General features: G+C 42.0%; 1 protein-coding gene across 3 annotated transcripts in view; it reads right to left on the minus strand.

Annotated features, from left to right (window-relative positions):
• The window catches only part of LOC113028738 (partitioning defective 3 homolog), a 352,394-nt gene that overhangs the window by 153,988 nt on the left and 172,294 nt on the right, over nucleotides 1–26,112 (minus strand). For all 3 annotated transcript variants that reach the window (XM_080305923.1, XM_026179154.2, XM_080305924.1), the window contains exons 13-14: nucleotides 14,080–14,265; nucleotides 13,313–13,483 (exon numbers count right to left, since the gene is read on the minus strand). In XM_080305923.1, coding sequence (XP_080162049.1) covers nucleotides 13,313–13,483; nucleotides 14,080–14,265 — 357 coding nt within the window. The remainder of the gene's footprint in view (nucleotides 1–13,312; nucleotides 13,484–14,079; nucleotides 14,266–26,112) is intronic.

The following is a 26,112-nucleotide window of genomic DNA, read 5'->3' on the forward strand; positions in this document are numbered from 1 at the left end:
TACAACTCATCAGACAGACAAACAATCACACTGCCTAATCTAAACTATATAGTAACGTGCAGATTTAGGTTTCAAATACATTCCAAATCTGTGACTTTTTTGGATCATGTATTGTATTTACAGTATTCGTAAACTGAAAAAGGAAACTGAGTCAAATTAGTATTTTTTTTTGTTGTTGTTGCTTTTTCTCATCAAATACAGGACAACATGCTAACAAGCGTGAACAATCAAATGCTGCAATGCTAAGATGTGATAAACAAGGAGCTACCAATCACCATCTTAGTTTTAACCAGTTTTGGGTGTAACACATTCAAAGTAACACTTAACTGTAATGTAACATGTTACTGTACTAAACTGACCCATATGGAAAAGAAATAGTAAAGACATATATGATTTACTCATGAAAGTGGCCACTTTCTCATTACTTTCATACATTGTTTTAGTAAGTATACAAAACATACAAGTTTCATTATATAATTTTTCAAGGGATCTTATATGTGTTTTCACTCTTGTATGCTTTTCATACAAGTTTCATACAAGACAGATAAAAACTTTATAAGATTTATATATATCTTTTCCATATGGGGAGTAATTATCATCATAGTAGTTACAATTATGTCATTATTTGAGTTACAAAGGTTCTTCGGTTATCTGTACACCACTAATAGAAAGAAAAAAAAATCCTCCTGCGCACTTATGCTACAATCAGCTAACACAACTTCAGCACTTTGCAATCATCTGCACAGACAGCATGCTAACGCTAAGCTAGCCCAGAATCCAGAATTTTGTGTTTGCATGTGGAACTATAGCATATGGTTTATGTTACATGACAACATGTTTCAAGTCGTTTTACAGAGTAACACCAAAGTACAAGTAACAAGTGATTTAACAAAGTACTTTTTCCATCAAGTAAATAAATACTCTACTGAATAACATTTAAGAAAAGCAACATTGGTTTTAGCATATCAGTGTTCGCTAACTAGCTAACTAGGATTAGCAGGAAACACAAAGTGCTATGTAGCTATGTAATACTTCTGCAGGTATTTTGTCATTAGCAAACTCTGATAAGCACTAAAATTTTTTACTTGATATTAATGCTAAGATCTCCGCTCACATTTATCATAGAAAGATATTTAATTACATAAAAACATTCAGAAAGGAACAACTTGTGCTTTAAACAATACATTTCAATAAAGCTGTAGGTCATTTTTTTAACTATAGAAGAATGTAAAGTGTAAGTATTATTCCTTCTATTTCAGTTTGTGAATATAGGATTACAAGGTGATACACACATGGTGTTCACATAAAAATGGGTCAGTAGAATGGATCCCAGTGCTGTGCCACCAATACACCAAAAACATAGAACCGGTGCTTCAGTATCAATCTCAGGTTACATCTCGGTATTTTCTGCTTCAGCAGTGTGAAACGGGTCGTGCAGTAGTCAGAGCTGGATAAAGCTCAATGGATTTCCCATAGACCAATAGATAGCTCTCTCTAACAATGAGCCCTAGTAAATGGACCAGTGACATTTGCCACATGGTCAATGTGCTGCACTGGTGGTTATTGAGCCCACTCACAGTCAGTGTATGTCAGTCTTGACAGCTGAACATGGTTAGTGGCTCGTCTGGGACCAGTGTACACAGATATTATTGAGTATTCAAGAGCCAACAGCCTGTCAAACGTGGTATTTTGGATAGAAACAACCAAACCAAGAGTTTGGGAGTAGATAGGGAAAAATAAAAAGCAGATAGAAGAAAATAAAACCTGGGTATTAACCTAATTTCTCACAGTTCTTTATAGCAGCTTGTGGGCAGCCAGGGGAATCCACTGGAAAAGAACTCTCTGTACAGGACCTATTACAGATAGCTCCCTTGCAGCTAGACAGTCCAGCGTAGCTCAACTCTATACTCTAAAGCACGCTTTAAACCAAGAGGCCCCAGCTAATATTGATGTCTCACAACACTCTGCTGGCTCCCGGCCAAGAAAAAGGGGAGTAAAAATGTAACAACAAGAGCAGCAGGGAGACAGAGGAGCAGGATGGAGACGAGGGGGAGAGAAAAGAAGAGGATGTGCTGCTGAGGCTTTTGTGAACAAATGACAGGTTTTACAAAAAAAAAAAAAAAGGGGAGAATTATTGGGTGTGGGAGCTGCGGCCCTGGTGAATTGTGGGTGCAGTAAAAATCACATCCTTGCGGGAGCTGTGCGTCCTGGGAGATGCATACCGGGGTAGAAGGACTTATCGGCTGTTTAATATAAATGAGAGGTTTAATGAGGTTGAAAGCACAAGACTTTATCGGGACAGCGTGTTGATAAGAGAAGATGTCGGAGTGAAGCGTGCACGAGTGCGCGTGAAACAGGGGTGGGGGGGCTGGGTCAACGCAATTACAATCAGAGCCGCGGCCACTGCCAGCCTTTTAATAAAAAGCACGTCCCTAGATGATTCAGACTCAATAAGGTTCAAATTGTTGAAATGAAGATTTATTTAACTCGCTTTTCTCTCCTTTATTCAGCCTGCACTCTGCACTTTTTAATCTGTCTCAGATCAGCCAGAGACTTGTCATGAGCTTGACAGAATTAAGATGGAAGGTTTTGGGTAAGAGGTAGGTGGAAATATGTGGAAAGATTGGAACAGAGAGAGCAGCTAAGGACCAAAGTGATATGAAAACTATGTACAGAAGGCACTGAGTGGAATAGATCTCAGAAGGAATACCAAGTCCCCTCTATCTCTAAGAGTCGGACAGGTTTATGTGAAATGTATTTACTGGCTTCTATGGCAAACAGACATTGGAATAAACATAACACAAAGTCAAAATTGCAGCAATTTAATCTTTGTGTATTCAGTATTAATTAAATCCGCTTCTGTGCATGCTAATGCTTTAGCCCCGGCTGCCTCTGCTAACACACTTGTGAATATTTAGCGGTGCAGGTTTCTACGAAAACCTGTGACACGTTCATGCACAATTTGCCACCAACTAATATTCAGTTGTCAAGATATCCTGTTGTGATGGGCAATTCTGGAAACATTCTGATAATGAAATGGAGAAAGAAAACTGCTTTCTGATATAACAGCAAGCCCATTTATTCTAACATCAATTGGGCAACTTGGCGAAGACGCCGATTTCTTTATTTTAATTTTTGGGGGGGTTTGTTTTTTCTAAAGGTGTGCTTGCTCCTTTAAGTCTTTCAGTGATGTTTAGCCCTTTCTTACCACCGGGTCTCATCATATTATCACGTTTTTAATGTGTTTTAATCTAGTCATTTTCAGAGTGGATTATCGTGTTGACAGAGGGAGAGGGCAGAGCTCTGCGACTTACACTGAGATCGGGAGCTGCTCCCCTCCCGCTGGACTCGCTAAACATGCATGTGCGTTTGTGTGTTCAAGGCAATGCTTTAATGTGCAGTGCACTTGCATATCTGCGTGTGTGTGTGTGTGTCTGTGTGTTCTAAATACATCTGTGGGAAGTGCAGACTTGTGCACAAATGTTGTTTTTTTTGCCTGCACATCAGCATCTCCCTGACCTTGAGTACTCAGTAAGGGAGAAGAAGCAGTGTGTTGACAGGCATGGTCTTAAGCTGTCAACCAAGGCTAATAATGTCTAGTCCATGGCCATTTCCTGGCCTTCTATCCTGGTCTCAGCCTGTTGCCGGGGCCCTAATCCAGTCAACCTCCACCATAATGCTGTAATTACAATTCTTAAGCTGCTGCATCCTGCCCCCGGCACAACTCACCTCTCTGCTGGCTAGATATACCCCACTTTCATTAGCTTCTCACATCCACCTAGAGCCTTAACCTAATGCCTGTGCCTCCCAAAGTGGACTCGCAAGTCTTTTAGGACTTCTTAGCAAAACTTCAATTTCACCAAAGTATGACACAGATAGAAAACCAGCACAGCAGTGAGGTATGTGAGAATAACACCTGCTCAGGTTTAACTGTTAAGCCACTGCTCTGTCTCCAACTGCAACATAATAAAGGTCTTGTCTTGTTGCCTAGCGAACCATCTATCTACAGGCTGCAGTCAAATACTGTGAGACTTTAAAGCTCTTTCCTCTCACACTGGATGCAGCAAGAATACAGGAGAATACATGTCGTGGTTTTCTGTTACATATATTTCAAGCATGTATGGAAGTTGTGCAGTGCCTGCGAGTGCTGTCCACTTTTAATGCTGTATGAAAGCAGTTACAGCAAAAGTTTCATAGTAAAACAAAGTAGTTTTGTACTTGAAAAACAAATAGGCCCTTTTCACATTAGCTGTTTTGTCATGCAGTCATTGGAGGGTAAACACAGGTGTAATTATTAACATTAATTAGATCGGCAGAGGCCAAGGCCCTGGTGCTGTGATGGCTCACTGGAATGGTTAGGAAACAATAAATAAAACAGCGTTAATTAACTGGATTGTTTACATTAATGTTTACCGTGTTAGGACGTGTCAGAATGGTCCTTCAGTGAACCAGCAAATTAGCAATAAAATAAATAAAATTGTGTCATAATAAGCTGTCAGTGTTTCTGGTGATGAAAATATAAATTGCAGGTTGGTACATGGAGGTTTTTAGCATTGTGTTTATACTACTTAAAGTACAGGCAACAAGTGTTCAGAGACTTAAATTTAACAATTAGCCTGAACACAATTTTTCTGATTGAAAGGTGTCAGAATACACAATGCATTGCAATTTGTTCCGTATGGGTGCCCATGCTGGGCCCTGTCGACCGCTGAAAGTGCCAACAAAGGTCACAAGATCTGGATCATGGAACAATAGAGCAATCGTGCTTTCTTTTATATCACGTGCAAACTCAGGTGTGTGTGATGCTTACTTGGAAAGCCAGTGGAGGCAATGTGATGTTCTGTGATGTTTTGGGCAATATTCTTCTGGGAAACCTTAGGTCCTACTATTTATTTGGATTTTACTTTGACACGTACCACTTACCTATGCAGACTGTGTACACCTTTTCATGCAAACAATATTCCCTAACGGCTGTGGCCTCTTTCAGCAGGATATTGTACGTTGTCACAAAACAAAAAGCATTTGACAACGAGTTTAAGGTGTTGACCTGGCCTATAAATTCGCCAATTCTCCATGACAAACTAGTCTACGGAGGGCCCACCCCACAACTTAAATCATCTGCTGCTAACATCTTGGTGAAGAAACCAGTCCATGCCTCGATGGGCCAGGGCTGTTTCGACAGCAAAAGGGGAATATTAGGCAGGTGCTGTCAACTCATCTGTCACAAGAAAAAGGTAGGGTTAGATGAAACTAAAGATATCTAGCTCACTAGCACTCCAACAGAAATGACAAAACATTCGTTGTTTTTTAAAATGATCAAAGCTTTTACATACTGTATTTACACTTAACATTCTCCTCACACACATTAATAACTTTTTTGTAGCTCTACGCTGAAAACCACATGATTACTCATACCAAGCAAATAGGCTTCCATTGACTTTTCTTTTATTCAACAGGATTTATAATTGCGGGTCACAACCGGTCTGCACATTTGTCAAGTTCAATAGCAGTTCAAGAATCTCATACATAACTCATACCCGAGCACTATGCTGTGAAGTGAAAGGCGTACATCTGTGTATTTGTATTTGCATACAGTTACATATGTTGCTCAACAATACTTGAGTTTTCAGAAACTAAGCACACACTTCACCTCCACAGTCCTCAGCCATGCCCAAGCAGCCCACTCAACCGCTAGATTCAATATATTATTCTCTCAATTGGTCCTATTGAGTTTCCCCTGCCGCTCCTAAATGAGTTAGTCCGTAGAGAGCAGGCCGGGAATGAGGGCCCGGCAGCGCTGGAATTGCATTTCTGCTGCTCTGTGATCCGTTTTTCTCAATTTAGTCACTGTGTCATTGCAAACTCCATCTCCCAGAGTGCACTGCTCTGTGCCCTCACTTTATCCCTTCCCATGAATCACTCCCATTTGCTATGACAACAGGTGAGCTCTAGTTCCTACATGTCACTATCTAACTTGAATTCAATCAGTCCATACGAGTGGCCAGAGGGTTGGTCAACACAAATTTCCCTCCCTTTCCTGCCTCTTTTGCGGGGCCAGAATCTCATTGTCTTAAGGTCTCTCCCAGCAGTGGTCAGCTCAATACTAATAAAACCATAATTTACTAGGCTGGGGCTCTGATTGATAGCTCTCTCAAGGCTCTATCGATCAGCCCTTCTCTCATCCGACTGAGCGTCTTTTGTTAGGACCAGCCACTTCCTTCCCCCTTGTCTCTTTGCATAAACCGTCTCTTAGTGACTAACAGCAATACTATTGGAATGGATTACAAACAGGCCTATTGGCATGCTGAGGACATTGTTTTGGTGCTCTTTCACTTACAGAATCAGCTGTTATATGTAGTCTCTTCACAGATTTAATTGAGTTACTATGGCTATGAGTCCTTATGACGCAACAATGTTAAGGTGAAAGCATGAAGTAAAGTCTGCGCCACATTCATCTCACTTCTGTGCCGTCTTCTATCTCTTATCAATAATAAAACAGTGTTTTTAGCTAGCCCATTACTGTCTCTGGCCACATTCTCCAAATAAAGACAAGAGTCATAGCAAACAAACCAATTTATGAAGAGGTGAGGTCATTCTTGTTGTTGCTCAGCAGAACCCTTTCATGAGAAAATTGCATTAATTGGATTCAAACCAATGTGCGTAAAACAGACAATGGCTGAATATACTGCCTCTTTTGTGTATTTGCCATGCGTGCTTCCCTTCTTTGGATACAACTGAATAAAAGAAGTTGTGAAAAGATCCAAATTCGTGCAAATAATAAAGATCTCTTACAAGAATACAAGCAGCCTAATAACGTGCCCTTAAACTACCAACATTATTAGCATGTTAGAGGTCAAAGAATCTAAGCGACCTCTGTAGGTGTAGCTGCAAGGCTAAACCTGGGCCCTATTTGAACAGAAGTGCTGATCAATAGAGCACAAACACAATCTGACATCCAAGATTAGTATGCAATGGTTGCATAATATGCAAGTATGCCAACAGAGGACAACTCATGATGAGCACTCATGATGTAAAAAAGAAACATAAAGAAAAAACCCAAGAGAAGTTTGTCTAAATGAATGTTGACAAGTCACAGTGCACCCGGGAGAATGTTGTTTGGACTGACGAAGCCAAATTTTAGTGTTTTAGTCACGCCTCAGCTCCGTTTCTACAACAACGTTCCCATTTCACCCATGCCATTTCCATTTTATTACATTTCTAAACATAATAGAATATCTGGAAAAAAAAACCCACATGCCTGCTCTGTTTAATATAGCACGTTTAATATGGTGGTTGCCAGTTTTGTATTAATCACGTCTGGTGGAAAACCCCCACCCACCCTCCCACCCCTCCCCACACTACTCGCATTGCCCTTTCATCATTACGCATCATTCTGCTATAAAGCCTGCCACATTTCTTCCATTTAAGCGCTGATGTTGATTAGCTGTCATGCATGTCAGGATGTCAGTGTAGTAAATGTTGGGATTACTCATGGTTCATTTGTCGAGGAACAGCAAAAAACAGAATGTTGCTGTATACGAGGTGAAATGTTAATGGCTCAAGAAACGGGGAACACGGGAAACCAGAAAAGCATTTCTCAGGAACCTAAATGCACTCGGCCAGACACTGCAGCAATTGTCCCACACGGTATATACGCAACCAGAGGTGCAAGACTGTAAAGTGTATGAAGAGGTCAAAATATAGGGAATGCTTTACATAAACCTTTATATTTATATCTATGCAGTGTTGACAGAAAGGCACTAAAGACAGCTAGAAATATTTTTATTATGTCTCCTGAATTCTGTGATCGAGCTCCACAATGTAAAAATAGCACATTCTGATTTTCAACTCAGCCTGCAGATGCAAAGAATGAGCAAAGTCTTACCCGACAAACATAGAAAACAAAGGCACAAATGATTTTGTGGTGAAGTATCTTGTAGAAGAATGTTTTTGTTTAATGCAGCGCTTTACCAGCAAATTGTCATAAACCTGTCACGAAGGATTGGTGGAAAAAAACAAAACAACGCGACTGCCAGTCTGTCAAAAAAAAAAAAAAAAGCCCATGTCTGCAGGAGATCTCAGTCATAAATAACATCACAAATGCACAGAGAGGCATAATATGTCATGTGATGAATTACAAATCAGTGAAACTAAACCAATCCGCATGCATGCTTATCATCAGCCTGTCAGCTTTTAGACACCTGTGTGATAAATATCTTAGAAATATCATGATGTGCAAAGGCTGTTGGAACACACAGAAACAGACATTTACCTCTAAGTTAACTTTCTTAAACACAATATTTGAGTTTGTGCATGTTGGACATTATATAGCACTAAACTACAACAACAGTCACCTCAAGGCACTTTAAAGTAAAAAAACAACATATACATAGAAAACCCCAACCATCAGACAAGAACCTATGAGCAACCACCTTGGGGACAGTGGGAAGGAAAAAACCCCTTTTAACAGGAAGAAGCCTCTGGCAGAACCAGGCTCAGTCAGGGAGAAAGGACAGAAGACACACTATGGAAGAGAGCCAGAGGTTAACAATAACTAATGATTAAATGCAGAGTGGCCTATAAACACAGAGTGTACTGTCAAGACTTAAGTGAAGAAGAAGCATTCATTGCATCATGGGAAGTCCCCAGCACCTTATTTTGCAGCGTAACTAAGGGAGGATTCCTGATCCAGCCCTAACTCTAAGCTTTATTAAAAATAAAAGTTTTAAGTCTAATCTTACAAGCAGAGAGGATGTCTGTCTCCTGAATCCAATATGGGAGCTGGTTCCACAGAAGAGGAGCCTGAAAGCTGAAGGCTCTGCCTCCCATTCTACTTTTAATATCATAGCAACCCCAAGTAAACCAGCAGTCTGAGGGATAAGAGCTCTACTGCGGTGATATGGTACTATGAGGTCTTTAAGATAAGATGGGGCCTGATTGATTCACTGGCATTACATGAAGTCTCCACACATTAGTTAAGATTGGACTTTTCTAATAAACCTTTTTATGTAAAGGAATTCTGACTGCGTTTAATAACAAACAGAGGTCTTTTTTGCCTGCTCCCATATTAATCAGTTTCTTTCAAGAGGAGGGCAGCTGATGGTAAATGGCCTGTATTTATATAGCGCTTTACTAGTCCCTAAGGACCCCAAAGCGCTTTACATATCCAGTCATCCACCCAGTCACACACTGGTGATGGCAGCTACATTGTAGCCACAGCCACCCTGGGGCGCACTGACAGAGGCGAGGCTGCCGGACACTGGCGCCACCGGGCCCTCTGACCACCACCAGTAGGCAACGGGTGAAGTGTCTTGCCCAAGGACACAACGACCGAGACTGTCCGAGCCGGGGCTCGAACCGGCAACCTTCCGATTACAAGGCGAACGCCCAACTCTTGAGCCACGATCGCCCCACTGATAAACTGAGGAACTTAACATGACATTCAATATCACACACAAACCAACTATGGTAGGTCTGTATGTTAGCTGTGTGATAGCTACATATGGGACTTTTCATACTCCATTTATTTCTATTTCCATTTGTTCTATGTATGAGGCACACTTCTCAACTAAGTCTACTCCAAATTTCTACATTCGTGCTGAACAACGCTCGGCTTTCCTCATTTTCGTCAGGGAAATAACCTCCATGCAAATAGAAAACTGTAATTGCAGGTTTCTCCTATCTAGTCTATAATTGTGATATCATTAACTTTTCTATGGTGAACAACTAATTTAAAAAGCGCACGCTTGATTGTGCGTCAGACAAACGTGGCGATGGCGGGTCGTAATGAGACAACGGGACAGGGTTTGAATCAGACTGACAGAAAGTTGAAATCGCTCAGTCAAAGAAAGAGAGCAAACAGTGATCGCGGGAAAAGAAATTAGCGCACGAGACTGAGGTTTGCCACTCGGGCATCAGTCTGCGCGCTTAAAGACAGAGAACACTCGGCAAGAGTGGCTGAATAAAAATAATGGAACTGAAATGACTTTTCGAAAATTTAATTGCTTAAACACATGTGACGATATATTAACAGAACTCAGATATAGAAAGAGAAATTAAACAGTCTGAAGCAGAGATGCAATTACAATGTTTCAAACATATTGGCTGTGACCAATCTTACTGCTTGACTATCTGGGGCAGAATGGTGGTTTTTCAAACAGAGGCTATCTGTGAAGCCAGAACAGAAGGATTAATTGTTCTGGTTCAGAGTGGCGGTGCATAGTGTCTGCGTGTCTGTGTGTTTGGAGGCGCATGTGTTTGTGTGTGTACTGCAGTGACTATATTATAAATAACACACTTTCTTCCAACCTGTCTCTTCTGTCTGGTTGCTTGTTAAATTCATTATCTGCTGGCATTAGGATTCACTTCCAAGACACGCCATTCTGAAAACTTTCATCAACTCTTCTAACGTCGACCTTTTTACGTCCGACTCCCTGCTTTGTTGAGTCACTGCTGTTCTGTGACCTGGCTGACTGAGTGTTCCCGGGCAAATTGAGATTGGTGCTTTAAAACTTGGATGGTTGCAGTAAAGTGTCGACACTTGTCATATTTTGAATCAGGCAAATGGAGACCTTCCGGGTTTGTGCTACATTAAAAATAGCACCCACACAGAGCAGCCCCCTGCTTTGTTAGACATGAATATGACCTTAATCACGCTGAAGGTTTTTTTTCCTCTATTCCAAGGTTGGGGGGGGGGGATCTAATTTAACCCAAGGCACAGGCTACTCATCGCTGCTGCTTTAATGGCGGTAAGAATAGACCAGGTTCTCCTCAGACATGGGATTAATCATGGGCCATCAGCAGCATGAACCCGCCTGCTGAAACACTCGTCTTTGTCTTTGAAAGAATCTTTTTCTACATGGAACAAGCTCCAAGCCCTGCCACAAGAAAAAAAGGATTTCAGGAAGACCTTGGGCAATTTAATTGTGTGCATGTTTTAGATCTGCAACTGCCACACTGTGTTTCATATTTCCATTAAGGTGCTTCATGTTTGGGTCCTCATCAGTTAAAAGATTTTTGGCTACATTACATGAAGGAAAATGTGTCTGGTGTAGTTTTTTTGGCCCCCCAAGCAGCAATCCAAACAAGCTTAAGCCACTGCTGTGTTTTACCAAAAACTTCCCTCACTTCAGGCCAGTGGACAAAGCAAGGTGGTGATGAAATCAATGCAATTTTCACAGACTGGGGTGGCCTGGATATAGTGCACCCACTGAAGCCCCCCGCTGCCTCAACCACCACTCTGATGCATTAGGCTGCGCTGTTCAGCTCCTCTCCCCTGCAGACAGTGATGGATCTGATTCATTTCAACGGTGGCCTCCAGTGCTCACTCCCATTCGGGCTGGGTGACAGTGGCAAACTGGCGCGGGCTCCCCGCATATCTGCTGGGCCGATACGGCTGAACATAGGGGGGGGGGAACAGGCTGCAGCTGGGAGCCTGAGTCAACATTTAACTTGCGCTTCTCTCACTTGAGGTTGAAATTCTTACACTTTACAAGCTTATCTTTTCTCCACTCAGAGTACATTAAAATAACCCTCCAGTGGCTTTAAGGCATCTATTCAAACCATGAAGCTCCCAGAAAACACTGCAGCGTATGGTTGCCAGTAATGGGACTTTGATAGATGGAATCTAAAATGTACCATTATATCTCCTTCTGGTTTAGTTTTCAGACACTCTTTGCTTCTTTGCAATGCTGTCACCGTGTTGTCTCATAGCAACTGATGTTTGAAATAAATACCGAGTGATATACAAACGTAACTTCTCTCTAAATAGATTAATGTACAAATAGCATTTTTCATCTTTCTGCCTACAGAGTGCTAGTTTAATAATAAAAAGTGTAAACACACACATACACACACACACACACATATATAGCCATTTCTAATGACAGTAGCCCAGCTGTCTGCTTACTGTCAGTCTATCTACCTGTCTGCCTGCTGGTGAGAGATTAAAGACGACAGGAGAGTGACTGGACCAAAGCGATAGAACTCACTGAACCTTGGGGCTGAGGTTTCCCAGGAGGGACATGTGTCCTCTCTCTGTCTCGGTCAGAAGGCAGGGTGGAGAAAGAGCGGGGAGAAGGAGGGGCGGCAAATGGGGGGTGTGGTGGTGAGGAGAAATAAAGCCAGGCAAAGAGCAGGTTGTGTATATTGGACAGTGGCATGAACTGTAACGCTGCAGTAAAACAAATGCGGCGTCATTCAGATAAATTCAGCTGCAGTTTTCCCTGAAATGTCTAAAAATTTCCACCTGTTAAGACTATGGAGAACCACAGGCGGGAGCAAGGGAGGCGAAAACTGAACATGGAAACGAAAGGAAAACAACTGCACGAGGTAGGAGGGGCTGCTAGAGAATGCTTAGCGGATGAGGGGTTACCAGAGAGGGTGAAGGACAGGGGAAGGGGAGGGGAGCCTCAGCGTGAGACTCCAAACTGACACACAGCCACAGGACAGAGGCTCCAATTAGAGTCACAGCAACACTAATCAAACCTGATCTACAACCTCTGGCTGCAGGGCGAGTGAGCGTGCACGAGGCTGCGAATGCATTCACACATCATTCCACTACGCTGGGATACAGTCACACCACGCATTGCATTTCCCCCCTTTCACCACACTATGTGAATGACAGTTTTGTTGATGAAAAAAAAAAAAAAAAAAGGTAGGCCAGGTTAAGTTTTGCATCACAATGGACGTTTCACGAAGGTGAAATCCCAGCACTTTAATATTCTTGACTGTTGCTTCGTGACAAATATCCATATTCCTTTATCTCCCAATCCTACAGTGTTATTCTGCAGAGCTGTCAATCACAACTCGGTGAAGTACTTCTTAGATATCATATCAAGGCCCACCGTGAGCAAAGAAAAAAATCACGCAGAGAATGGGGAAAATGGGAGACGCTATCACTATATCTCACACAGGAAATGGGAATGTTTGAAGATTTGCATGGTGGTGTGGTCGCGTCATAAAGGTCCTTCTCTAGCTATCTCAAATTTCCCAAAATCTACGGGGCTTAGATTAGCAGCACTGGAAAGGTAGAGGAAAATCAATATCATCTATCAGCCAAGTTGATATGTAGCTATCCCTCATCTTCATTCCAGTGTCTTATTCCACCTTACCGACTCAAAACAGGGATATGATTGTAGAAAAAATTACATCGTGTTATACAGTCCATCTTAATGTTATGGTAGGTCATGATTAGAGCACTAATAATGATACCTGATTTAAAAAAACATAACAAAGGGAGACCAATTAAATCGGACTCCTTGTGGTGCCAATTAGTCACATCAGCGTGACTCTTCCCTGACTGCTGGGTTACCTCACTGCTCATGGCTACCCGCCGGGCCACGATGAGCTGGATCATCCCTCGCTTGTTACCCTCTACAGACATTGATTTGCGCAGTGTTTCCATGGCCTCCTGATTTGTCTTCTCAAGCAGCGACTCCCCATTGACTGCAATAAGCTGGTCGTTAACATGCAGACGGCCATCCTGCAGACAAGAACCATCATAAGAAAGTGCAATGTGGTTCATAAAGTAAAACAGAAGCTGCTCCTGAGGCGGCGTTTCCATGGTTAGCATGTACCCTTTTCACATATCCCCCCAAAAATACATGTGTAAGAAGATTTTTTCAGAATTCATTTTGTCATATTTTGATTTGTAAATAATGCAAATTCCAATTCAGTTTTATTTACAACAAAATACAGTACAATACAAATACAGGGAAAACCCCAAGAATTATATGACTTTTATATGAGCAAGCACCTGGCGACGGTGGAAAGGAAAAACTCCCTTTTAACAGGAAGAAACCTCCAGCAAAAACCAGGCTCAGGGAGGGAGACAGGGAAAAAGTAAAACCACTGCATGGCACTAGTGCTAATAAACACTAATTAATTTCTCATTTTTCAAACATATAACAAAATATTGCCAAGTATTTCTCCCCCGAGAAAAGAATTTTATGCCACTCGCACCTTCTGCTACAACTTGAAGGTCACACTGTCTTTGCACACACCTGTATGTTGCAACCCATGAAAACCCATGAATGAAATCCATCAAGGAAATGCCCGAGTGAGGGAGTCGTTACTTGCCTTGCTAGCAGCACCTCCATTAATAATGGATTTGACGAAGATGCCCAAGTCTTCGTGGTTCTCCTTGGACCGGTTTCCTTTGACGCTGACCCCCAAGCCTGCTGAACCCGAGTCATTCAGAGGGATCTCAAAGGTCATGAACTCTTGTGTACCGTCAGGGGTTAACACGATGTCATCTTTCTCTTGCTAATGTTAAAAAAAGAAAAGATTGAAGACAGAGGGTGAGATTTCTTTGACTTCTGTCAGCATTCAGCAGGAAAGAGTTAAAAAAACCTGAATATTTGTCGTGGCTCTGTCACTGGCACAGTAAGCAATAAATCTCTTTGGGTTGTGATGACTCAACTTATTTTCTAAAGTTGGTAAACTGTTGTTGCGACTCACTGCTGTGTCACTATCAGCTATCCAAATAGTTTTTTTTTTTTTAAAAAGGATAAAAGGGAATAGCAAAAGAAAAAAAAGAACCAGGTTCATGAATGACAGGAAAATGGAAAGCAGGGACTAGACAAGATAAAGGGGGTAAGATGAGCGGAGCAGAAGAAAGTGAATGGATGGTAAGCATGTCACATATCTCAGTGCCGTCATCGTCAATTGGCTGTACTGTCTAGATGAGTGCTGCCAATGCCTTTCCACCGCCATGAGCTCCGTGTAGGGGACAGCAGAGAACTTTGAAAGCGCCAGGTAGCAATTTGATGCTCAAACAACAGCGGCTTCCTTTGAACAACATCTCTTTGAAAGATAATTTGTCACACGTTAAGGACCTGATCCTCCTGGGCCCTTTTTTTCTTCTTTTTTCAAAATTACAGAAGCAAGAGTTTTATTGCAGGTCCAGTACTGCAATACTCTTCATGCATGGTTAATGAGAAATGGTTCATTTCAACTGCAGGAAAGGTGTGAGAGGGTAGCGATAAGTTTCTATCAGCCAGCAAAATCAATTCACCCGGAAAATAGTCCATCAACCTTCAACCAGCCACTCTGGTCGATTTTCTGACAGCTTTCTGGCATCATTGATGTCTAACAAAGAGCATCTGTAAAAGAATTAAATAATAATGAAAGGGATAGCATTAGTGTATTTTATTTTTCACTTTCAGGGAAACAAATGGGGGGATGGAAAGCTAATTGCGTGGAGAAAACAAAGGCATCAAGAAGCTGAAAGATTCTCGCTTTTAACTTGTGGAAAATCTGATAAAGATTTAAGGACAGGCTAAAATAATGTCCATTTAGTTGCTCAGGCCCTGCCACTTATTCTATAGCTGTAGCCAGCATCCTGTAGCTAACCTCGCATGCTGACGCCTGAGGTTTCGGTCCATAGTCGCTCGCAAGTGTTAGACTCTTGTCACCTGGTTACATTAACAGCAGTTCACCTTCTCCTCACATTACTGTAAACACAGCAGATTAAGCGTTAGCAAGAATCAAGCATGATGAAACTGTTCCACGAGAAACTCGAGAGCACACTGTGATGCTGCCATTGCTCAGATTCAACTGTGCATGGGCTGTTATTGCCACAGCACCCAAATCTACATTAACAAGACTAGAGCAATCAACCCCGAAGACCAACCGCAAGACCTCTCTTTGCATAGACTCACATCAACCGTGCACACAAACAGCCAGATGGATAGCAGCCAGGTGCCCTTCACAGCTGCTCGGATAAAAGAGTGAAACAGAGGAAAGAGGGGAAAGGTAGAGCACAAGGTGTTTTTTTTCCAGCGGCTGAAGAGTTATTAGGATGCAGCGGTGCGTTCAGGTGAAAGCTCTTTTCAACACAATCTGACGGAGCCCCTATTCTCCAGACGGCCCTCCTATCTGCCTCCTTTTCTTTCTCCGAGCTTTTGTTTTTTCTCTCTCTTTTCCAACTTTTAAAACGGCAGTACACCTGTCTGTACAATTCACCAACTGGGCTTTGTCTCTGACTGGACCCTTGGTAAATTCAGACCACTGGAATCCATTTAATCGCGCCACGTTTCAACACCTGGTTTTCAAATGCAGGTTCTATTACAGAAATCACCGGTTGCTGCCAGGAAATGACCTTTTGCTTTCCCTCAGACTGCTGAATGAAGCGGATAGGGGAAAGGAAAAGAAAAAGTGTGCCGTTGAAAAACAATTTGTTATCCAGGGCAGGGGTAAATATAAGCCATCGACGCTGTTTAAACAACCATTCTTGTATAGAGCTTGCAACGACATCATTTTGGAATTTCTATAAACTTTGACAGCTGCTGTAGTGGAGTTGCTTTACCTCAGTGTGTGAGCTGAGATCAGTTGGTTTGCAAAATACGGCACAGACATACAACAGTAATAATAATGTGTACTTTATTGATCCCCGTGGGGAAATTCTTCTCTGCATGTAACCCATTCACTCAGTGAAGCAGTGGGCAGCCACTGGACCCGGGGAGCAGTGTGGAGGGACGGTACCTTGCTCAGGAGTACCTCAGGGTAACCGTTCAGTGGATTTGAACCCCCAACCTTCCAATCATGGGGCCACCACTCTACCTACTGAGCTATCCCTGCCCCCATTCTGAATACACTCTGAAAAGAACATTTGTGAATGTGTGGTCTTGTGCGTCACTGCCGTGGTTTAACTTTTACTCTAATCACAATGTTTTATCAAAATAAATTGATAAAACATCTTGTGGCTTTGAGTTATATCCTCTCTGAGGCTTTTAAGCCCAGCGACTGACGATGGCAATATACTGGTTGAAAAAATTTGGATGGACAGTCTCCGAGTCTTTGTACGTGAGTGCGTGCGCGTGTGTGTGTGTGCACGCCCGTCTTCCAAAATGATGACAGAATAACCACCCACTCAGAGCTGTGTTCCGGGAATAGAGGGCCGAGGCAGAGAATGAGAGAGCAGTGTAACATTTTCATCAGACAGGAACAAGCGCCGCTAGCCAAGAATGAGTTTGTCAGGCTGCTTGACAGGCCTTGTTGCACCGATTCAACTCAGGCAGAGCTGGATTCAGCTATCTCCGAACAAGAGAAAAAAGAAAGTCAGTTCATTGTTCCAAGCACAGCCCCGTGGATGCACCTGGGACAGAGAGCACAAAGGTACTGACAATCAGTGAAATGATGTAAAGACAGGGAAAAGGTTACGTGCTTAACTAAACTTAAAAAAGCACCAGGAAAAAAGTTATATGCATAACACATCTGTTTTCTCCCATCGTTGTTTTTTTTTCCTCTATAAAAGGTAAAAAATTATGCTCTCTTCTGAACAACAAAAAGAAAATAAATCACCGGCAACAAACTATTCTCCAGTGTAAAGATGTATGGCCTTGAGCATGCCACAACCAACACCGCCTTTTTGGGGTTACTGTTGTTTCCTGTTAGTTTTCTGTTCTTTGAGCAATAAGATCACCTTCATATTTGTTCAATTTGAAAAGTAAAACCCAAACAAATGTGCTACAGTGTACTCTTAACTCTGTGGGGAAGTTGCGCCTCAACAGTCAAGATTCTGGGTTACTGAGCAAAAGATGGGGAATTGTGGCACAGTCAAGCTGAGCCCTTAATCCTGTCCATTCCAGCATATCTGCTCCATGGCTGACCCCAATCCTCTGACCCCAGCCTCCTAACATGCAGGAATATGTGGAAACAGTTTCACTTGCTTAATATACAGTACATGTGTCAAATAAAGGTTCGTTTAAGATATTACTGATATTTTAGCAACTACAGACACACCGTGGCTATCCCAGGAGTCCGGTGTGGTTGGACCACTGATTGGGCTTAAATGACTGAACTTGAAGATTTACTGTTAACTGTATACATGTGATGCAATTTAGCACAGCCTGGAGTGTATAGTATATGTGCCAGCGCATTTAATCAGAACAATGTTACATACATAAAAGTGATGAATCTGTCATATGTCATGCATTAATCTTTGCCTTTCACATGCGTTTGATCAGTTGCCTAGAGATGGATATAGTCTCTTAGGTGCAGAGGCGGCTCTTACTGTGTTGCTCTCATCTCTTCAGTTTCTAAATAGCTTAGCAAACTCTCGGCATCAGCTCAGGAGCTGCCTAATTTTTGTGGAAAAAAGTGGCTCTCCCCGCAAATCCGTGACAACGCTGAGAGGCACATGCAACCAAAAAAGGTGCATATGCAGCTTTACTTGATAAATATGTTTTGTATCATCAGTTTATTAAAAAATTATCTCAGCCTTCTGAAACAAATTAAAGTTTAAATCAGTGCCATTTTATTGTTTATTATTATTATTAATAGAAAATAGGCAGAAAATAGGACAGCGCAATTAATCAGATTTTTATCTCTAACTCGATTTTTGGCTTCCACAATTAAACGAGCATAATCAAATGAAAACGCATGCTCCAGTATTTAAAGGTGCAGCGTGGAAAATCTCACCACTAGATGTCACTATGTTCCAGACTGAATTTACTGGGTGTTTTTTACTGCTTCCAATTCAAGTGCGTGAGTATAGACTGTCACTTGGCTGTTTATCTACCTTTACACCTCAAAGCAAAAGTAACTCGAGTGCTCCCCAATTCAGAACCTGTATGTGCCAATCACAGCTGTTTCCTGCACTACACAGCTTGACGTTTCCTGGATTAGTCTGAACCAGTAACAGCTGATTTAGCTTCTGCAATGAATCTATGCAACAGGTGCTCACTGAAATCACCAACCAATCACATTCCATTTGACCACTTAAAACTGTTTAGCAAATATTCCAGGAAAATGTTCAGCTTACTGAACAAATATTATATTTTACTAAACTGGCAGTAACTGCACTGTATGCAAAACACAACAGGGGAAGCAGAGATGGATCTCAGAGCTGTCAGGTACTCTGCTATGAATTTTATTAACATCCATCATGCAGGGAGAATGAATAGAGTGAGAGACTTTATATTATTAGTCTGCAAAGATTCATTTATAAAGATTAATTAGCACAAGGTAAAAGTGAAAGTAGTGCAAAGTTGATTTAGTTTTTTGTTGGGTTTTGCTACAATACTTTCTTTTCCCTTCTAAGAGATGGACTACATTTAAGTGAATAAGCACTACCAATTTTATTTTGATGCAAAGATTTGCAGTGTCGTGTTCATATGAAAGTGCACTTGAAATGTTTTCATCACTAAAAATCAGAGAATACGCGGGAAAAATAATTGTGACCTCAGTACGGAACCAATTAATTCCAGTGATAATCATTTTGGCTGTAATCATGCAAGCCTAGCAGAAAATATGCAAAGAGGAGTGGCTGTAATAAAATTGTTATCATTATCCCCTTAGCTCAACAGCTCAAGTGACCAGCCACTTGACCAATTCATCACAAAAGGAGCCCATGCAGATTTTTTTGTTTTTTTGTAAGGTCCCCTCTGACTCAGCCATGGAGCGACAGCCTATTATACCATTAAATCCTTTATTAATTAACACTTTGATGAGCTAGCAGCAGTTCATTACCAGCAGGGAAGTGCTTTAGAGGCAGCTTTTCACCAAGTTCACAAATAGGTGAATAAAAGTGGGCACAGAAAGGAAAGCATTTGCTAGCAAAGGAGCTCCAGCCTGCCTATTAGGCCTTTTTGTTTTGTTTCTACCTTGCTTAACTTGTCACATGCTAACAAGGAGCATTTGTCGGTTGCGTGCAAGTGCGTGGCAGAGAAACCAGAGAGAGATGCAAAAGGCAGAGAGCAAATGAATTACAATCACTTCTGTTCACACATAACTCTGATTCTCTGCACATCACTGCCTAAAACAATTAACACTCCTGGAAACTTCTTTCCACACTTGGCCCAATTTGGTGACATAAAGGTCAATGGAAATGAATTTAAAAGGGCTAAAAGAAATCAGCCATGGGTGTAATTGCAAAAGTGGTGCACGAGTGATAAGTATTGTAACACAAATTTCTTCTGGCGCTGTTTCTCCTTGCAACATTTACAGACAAAGAGGCTGAATATTAAATATCTCAAAGTCGAGGAAACAAATTCAGGTACAATGAGGAGGCTGGGCGAGGGGCGGAGAGGCGAGCTATTACACAACACCAAAAGGCACGAAGCTGCACAGCCGGCAGTGACAGGTTGTAAGTGTCTGCGAACTGATGTTATATGTTCTTCACTCAGCGATCCAGCACATTTTGACCCAGAGCTGACGCACTGGGACTATTCCCCTTTAGGGAGTTTTCTAATGAGAAAGCTCATTAACAGACTTAACAAAGTCTGTTTCCATGAGGGCATCTGAGGCCAGATCTATCTACATCATGGCAAATGCATTACGGCAAGTGGCTCTCAGTGAGGGGTGCTGACTGACTCTCACTGTGAGCGACCCAAAGACAGGGGGGAGAAAAAACAGACTCACATGCAGGGCCTGACTTGACGGGAGGTGTTTCTGCAGGCGATTCGGGAAGCGATTTCATCTCATCAGATGGAACATTAAAAATAAAAGGCTACTTTCTAAGTGTAGCTGGCAGCCGGGAATGTTTGCAAAGGCGTTTCGGTTGAACCAAAGCGCAGACGCACATCACGAAGCAGATGTCTCTCATTTTAAGCTAATGGTGGATAAAAAGCGCTTCGCTATGTCCAACTGCACACACACACACTTCAGTTCATTATGCGTTCTGGAAACAGACGCTGAATCCCCTTCGGGAGAGTAACTGTGTCGCCATAAGTGGCCTTTAACTACCTTGTTTATCGGCGTAGCACAATGCTGTGGTGCACCCTCCCTCTTCTCTGCACTGACAGCAAGCATAATTATGGGAACAGCTGCTCAAAAGTGTTAAACGAAAACAGGTGGCTTCGACGAGACTCGACTCAGAGACTGTTAACCGGGCTGGCATTGTCTTCAACCATGCTTGGCATTATTAGCCTTATTTATGACAGCGCATGCTTCCAAAACTGTGCACTTTGATCGGAAAGCGTTTCTATAGGAGGCAAATTAATACGGCAAAGGACTACGCTGGGAGATGGTGTTGGTGATTAATGAGAGAAACACAAGGGAAGAAGAGAAGAAGAATAAGAAGGAAGAGGAGGAAAGTGTGATGTGATAAACATCAGAGAGTGAGGGAAAAGTCGGAGAAAGTGTCCTGATGAGGTTTGTAGTGCCATGGTACACACGCTGGAGGCCTTATCCACCAAAATCACTGTGGTCTGTCATGTCAGAGACATTTTTATGCAGAAAGTGAAAGCCAAAGCAACCTCCGAGATGCAACTGATGCTGCCAAACTGTTCTGAAGAACTCTGACTGCACACTCCCAAACCGTGGCATTCCAAATGCTCTATCCAAAGGTCTTTTGAGCAGTTCCTGTAATCGGACTTCACCCGAGATCCACACATTGGTATTATTAGAGCAATCTGCAGGATTACGTCCATTTACCTTCTAGCAGCTGGGACTGTTTTGAAGTCATATCATAAAGGGAGACCGGGAATTCATTACAAAATTGTGAATACCGGCAAAAAAGGTTGCAACACCTTAAATTACAAAGTCCACTAAGAAATGATTAATGATCTCGAGTCCTTCGCCAAGTTTCACTTAGGTAAAATAGCTCTTGCTCTGTCACCCGCTGTGATATAAATAAGCTGCTGAAGAGACGCGCAAGAACGATTCTGTCTCTGGCACTTTATTATCAAAAGTTTCAGTGAATTACTTCACCCTTACAGTCACTCGAAATTTAAAAAAAACAAACACACACACACATTACTTTAAGAGACATCTAATTATATTAACTCCAAAGATGTTTGTCATGTTTTGGCATGGCTGTGGGTAGCACATAGCTTAAGATAAGCACATAGCTGTTTATCACTGCTTCAGTGGAATGTGCCAAATGGTTTATCTAAAAGCTGCTCTGTTAAAGTGCTGAAAGACATGAGCCAGAGATGACGGTTGAAACATTTTTCATACAATATCAAAACAATTTCATCCTGACCATCTCTGCCAAATGCAAGCAGCTGATTCGCCATTACATTTTAGATGCATCCGTGGCCAAAGACAGAAGGATTCCTGTTCTGTTCTCGCACTTTAACATCCCGTGTAACCTGTTAAAAATGACAAAGGTTCGTTCTGTGTTGAGGAGTGTATAAATAAATGAGGAGGGATTGAGCTTGGCTCTGACAGAGCAGATCTGTGTATAATTTAGTTGCCTCCAAAGACAGGGGGTTGTGTTTTGTTTGCCTGATATCAATTCATTTCTCCCTCTACCGACTCGGTAAATGGATCTCTGCAGCAGGGAAATCAATACAGCTTCATACGTCTGTTCTTGCCTTCCAACTTTAACACAGGTAAATCATGAGTGGTAACCTTACTGTACTGCAGGCACTGCAACAAAAGCCAACTGTGAACGAGTATTGATGATGACCGCTTGATTTTTAGAGAAAAACAACAATTCGGAACCTCGTATCCATCTATTTTAATGCAACCGTGCTTTTGTCACTTCATGTATGCGATCGTTTTCAGAGACCTGTGTTTAATATAACACAATGTTTAAATGGAGTAGTTCTGTCTGCCTCGATTACAGCACAGTGGTCAAAAACATAGCAGGCAGAATATGAAACCAGGCCGCCGGGGTGGGCCATTAGTCTGCTATAAATGTAAGCAGCAGTGTCACACATTTGTCTGCGCGTCCTCAGTATTCACATGAGCCATAAATTCGGCTGTCACATCAATCTGAGGCCAGAATTAATCGTGCAATTAAGATTCTCATTGCTTGGCAGATATAGCCACTAATGGATCAGTGACAAGTGCGATATGATCATAAAGAGGGGTTTTTAATGCACTGTTTAATTGCTCTTATGTGGTCGACAGTGTTACAACAGAGGCTACACAAGCCCATTTGTTCTCCGCAGTCCGCGCTGCTATCTTGGAAGGAAAAATGTGCTGCTGTTGAAGGGTCACGCAACGATGTAAGAGCAGGAACGAGCACCATTATTATGGTGCTTGAACGCACTGTGTGTGACTCAGAAGTTTGTGGCATTGTTTAACACTTTACCCCTTGAAAGCGTACTAAGAGTTACCTTTGAAGCTCTTTTCTGAACTGAGAGGTTTCTGTCATATATTTCAGGCTTATAGGACAAAATGAGCAGGTTTGCATCAGAAGTCGGTGAGTTCGGAAACTCTTGGAAAAGCCCAGGAACTACTCTATTGGTCTTCGTGTTTTTATTGATATACTCGTCATCAAGGGCACAAAAAAGGTTGTCAAATGTCTTTATGCAGGAAAGAGTTAACATATATTTAGTGCATGGATCACTTTCCGGCAGCAATAGCAACAGGCTAATTCACTTAACTAGAGGCAGGCTGGTTTCAAACCAGTGATTTGTCACTAAACACAGACGGCCCATGCTAAAGGTCCTCCCAACTCCTTATTTAATAATAAAATGTTGCAGATTATACTCCTCTGCTTTTACTTTGCCGTGTTTGCTCGAAACGACACACAGGCGACACATGAACGAGCTCCGCCACAGGTGACAGGGCGTGGACGGACGTCTTTAGGCAGTGCCTCGTTTTTAGACTGCTGCCGTTGCTTGTTGCACAACGAAGCATGACATTTAGCTCGTTGTTATAGGACAAAATAAATGAATAAATACAAAGCAGAAGCCAGGATTACAATATCCACTATGAAGGCAAAGCACTGCTCGCAGCTATAAGCACAAACGGGGCCGCACGCCGGGAGATAAATGGCTACAATAAATAACATCTACTGTGCTATGTGTGGGCTGCGTGTAGTGTAGATGTGTCTTCAAAATGCATTTAACACTGCCGCTTTAGGTTTTTTAAAATGTGCAATCGACCTCTTAACCTTTAAACTCTTCTTCGCATCTCATTCTCTTACTCCATTTCTTAGTTTCTTTATCGAAGACACAAACTTTCTCCACTTCCTTTCACCTCTAATACGAAACAATCAGAAAAAGTTGTGAAGACACAAGCGCTCACAAATAATTCATAAAGCCTTTCTACCTCCAGACGCATAGGGGGCACTAATTCATCTGACTTCCAGCCTTTAATCTCTTGCCTTGAAATCACTGACTCAAACTCCCAGAGCTGTCAAGGCTTTTTTTTCTTCTACCTGCACCTAGTCACTGATCAGAGCCTGCTACTGCGTCTGGAGTTTGTGGTGAACTTTTCTCTCTGTTTCAGCATTTCTTTCCTCTACACTTAAAGGCCACGAGGTTCAAAAGCAAAGAGGTAAAAAAACATGACAACAAAACAAAATGCGAACAGATCCACTATCCTCTAAGACATGCTCAAGGATGAAGGAGGCTTTGTAGAGAAGAACTTGGTGTCTACAAACAAACTTGTTATCGATGAGCCCAGAGTTTAGTCAAGGTTGAAGCACCTTCTTTGATAAAATATATTGTCTCTGTCTGAATATAGTTATTGACATCCCTGGAGAGGAGGAGGGGCAGGAGGAGATGGGTGGAAATAAGCAGCAGTCGTAGCCGCATTGCCCCATTTTTCCTCTATTACCATTTAACCTTTTCTCCTTCCTGCAATTACATATTTATTGAAAGCTATTGAGAGCTCCCGCTACTGCTACTGAAAGCATGTCAAAACACACCCTGACCGTGGTAATTAAAGATGCAATGCGAACATGCTGGGAGAGTAAATTAATTCCTCTGGGGGTGCAAGCAGCACGGGTAGCACACGAGCAAACATCTAAACAAAAGGAGGCACGAAGGGATTTCCAATGCTGACATTAAACGTCAGCAGGCAAATATCAACTAGACAAAAAGGTCTGGGTTTTTTTGTTGTTTTGTTTCGTTTTGATTTATATGGCTGTGTGTGTGTGTGTGTGTGTGTGTGTGTGTGTGTGTGTGTGTGTGTGTGTGTGTGTGTGTGTGTGTCACTCATGCTGAAATTTAAAAAAAATCATTCAAAGAAAGACAGGAATGACAGCCCACAAACACTCGTCTATAGGTGCGCCGTTATGTGTGCCCTACCAGTGGAGTGTGTAGCAGAAATATATGCACGCACCCATCACCCACCTATCCACAGTGTGTGACAGAGAAGGCAATTACCAGCCACAATTTTCTACCATGCTTTATTTGCAATAACTGTCACCGGCAGAGCCTTGGCCTCCTTATCTGATTTTTATGAACATACTTGTAGGGATTATTGAGATTTGTGAAAGCACTGCTGGGAAATGTGAAACTGTGTGTGTGTGTGAGAGAGAGAGAATTTTTAAAAAAAGGAAAAGTAAGCGAGAGAGTTAATCTGCTATGGAAAGTGATGAAATATTAACCAGCAGTCGCGCACAGCGTGTTGGTCAAGAGATGGAGAAATCAAAAACAAAAAAGAAAAAGGAGATTATTAGACAGGTTTCGCACGATGGATTTTTTTTTCTAATCACATCACGCCTGAGGAGCTGAGAGTGCGTAGCCGTCAACCTCTCATTCCACAACACGAGCCACGGGCAGGCGTGCATTTTATAAAAAGCCCTCACAGCGTCACTCAGCTGCTGTCAAGGCTGCGTGGATCAGTTTGGCGTCTACCTCCAGTTAGTTTTAAGTATTTAGTTTATTTTGTGTGTGTGTGTGTGTGTGTGTGTGTGTGTGTGTGTGTGTGTGTGTGTGTGTGTGTTTTTAAAGAGTCCAGTTGAATGACATCAAGGTTACAGGTTTGATGCTAGCAGTGGCTCCTAGGTGATCCAGAGAGGTGAAACGCACTGCAACTTTAAAAAAACACCAGCAACTAGAAAAACAAACAAAACACAACAGAAAGAGAAAAAATTCTGCAAAAGCTCACAAAAAAGGAACCCTGAGAAAACAAGAGGAGAGTGAGGGAACAACAGTGATGAGCTAACAGTAAGCGGCTAACAGCAAACATGTATCTACAGTATTACGTCAATCACGAAAAAAGTTTTTTCAAAAAATGGAGGAAACCACATCTTTTTGTCCCTCACAACATCGATCAATCCTCCAGTTCTTTAAGCATCTTGTCATTGTCACATTATTGAGTTATTTAGTTTGACCTCTCAGGGCCACCGTACCTGAGCCATGAGGCAGCATCAAAAGTGCAGCATATTTTATAAACATGTGTGAGGCATTTTAAGGCAGTACATGACTTTTTGGGGACTTCCTTAATACCAAGAGAACTTTAACACGTGCTCTTGTGCCA

The sequence above is a fragment of the Astatotilapia calliptera genome, chromosome 9, assembly GCF_964374335.1.
Source record: "Astatotilapia calliptera chromosome 9, fAstCal68.1, whole genome shotgun sequence".
Classification (NCBI taxonomy): Eukaryota; Metazoa; Chordata; class Actinopteri; order Cichliformes; family Cichlidae; genus Astatotilapia; species Astatotilapia calliptera.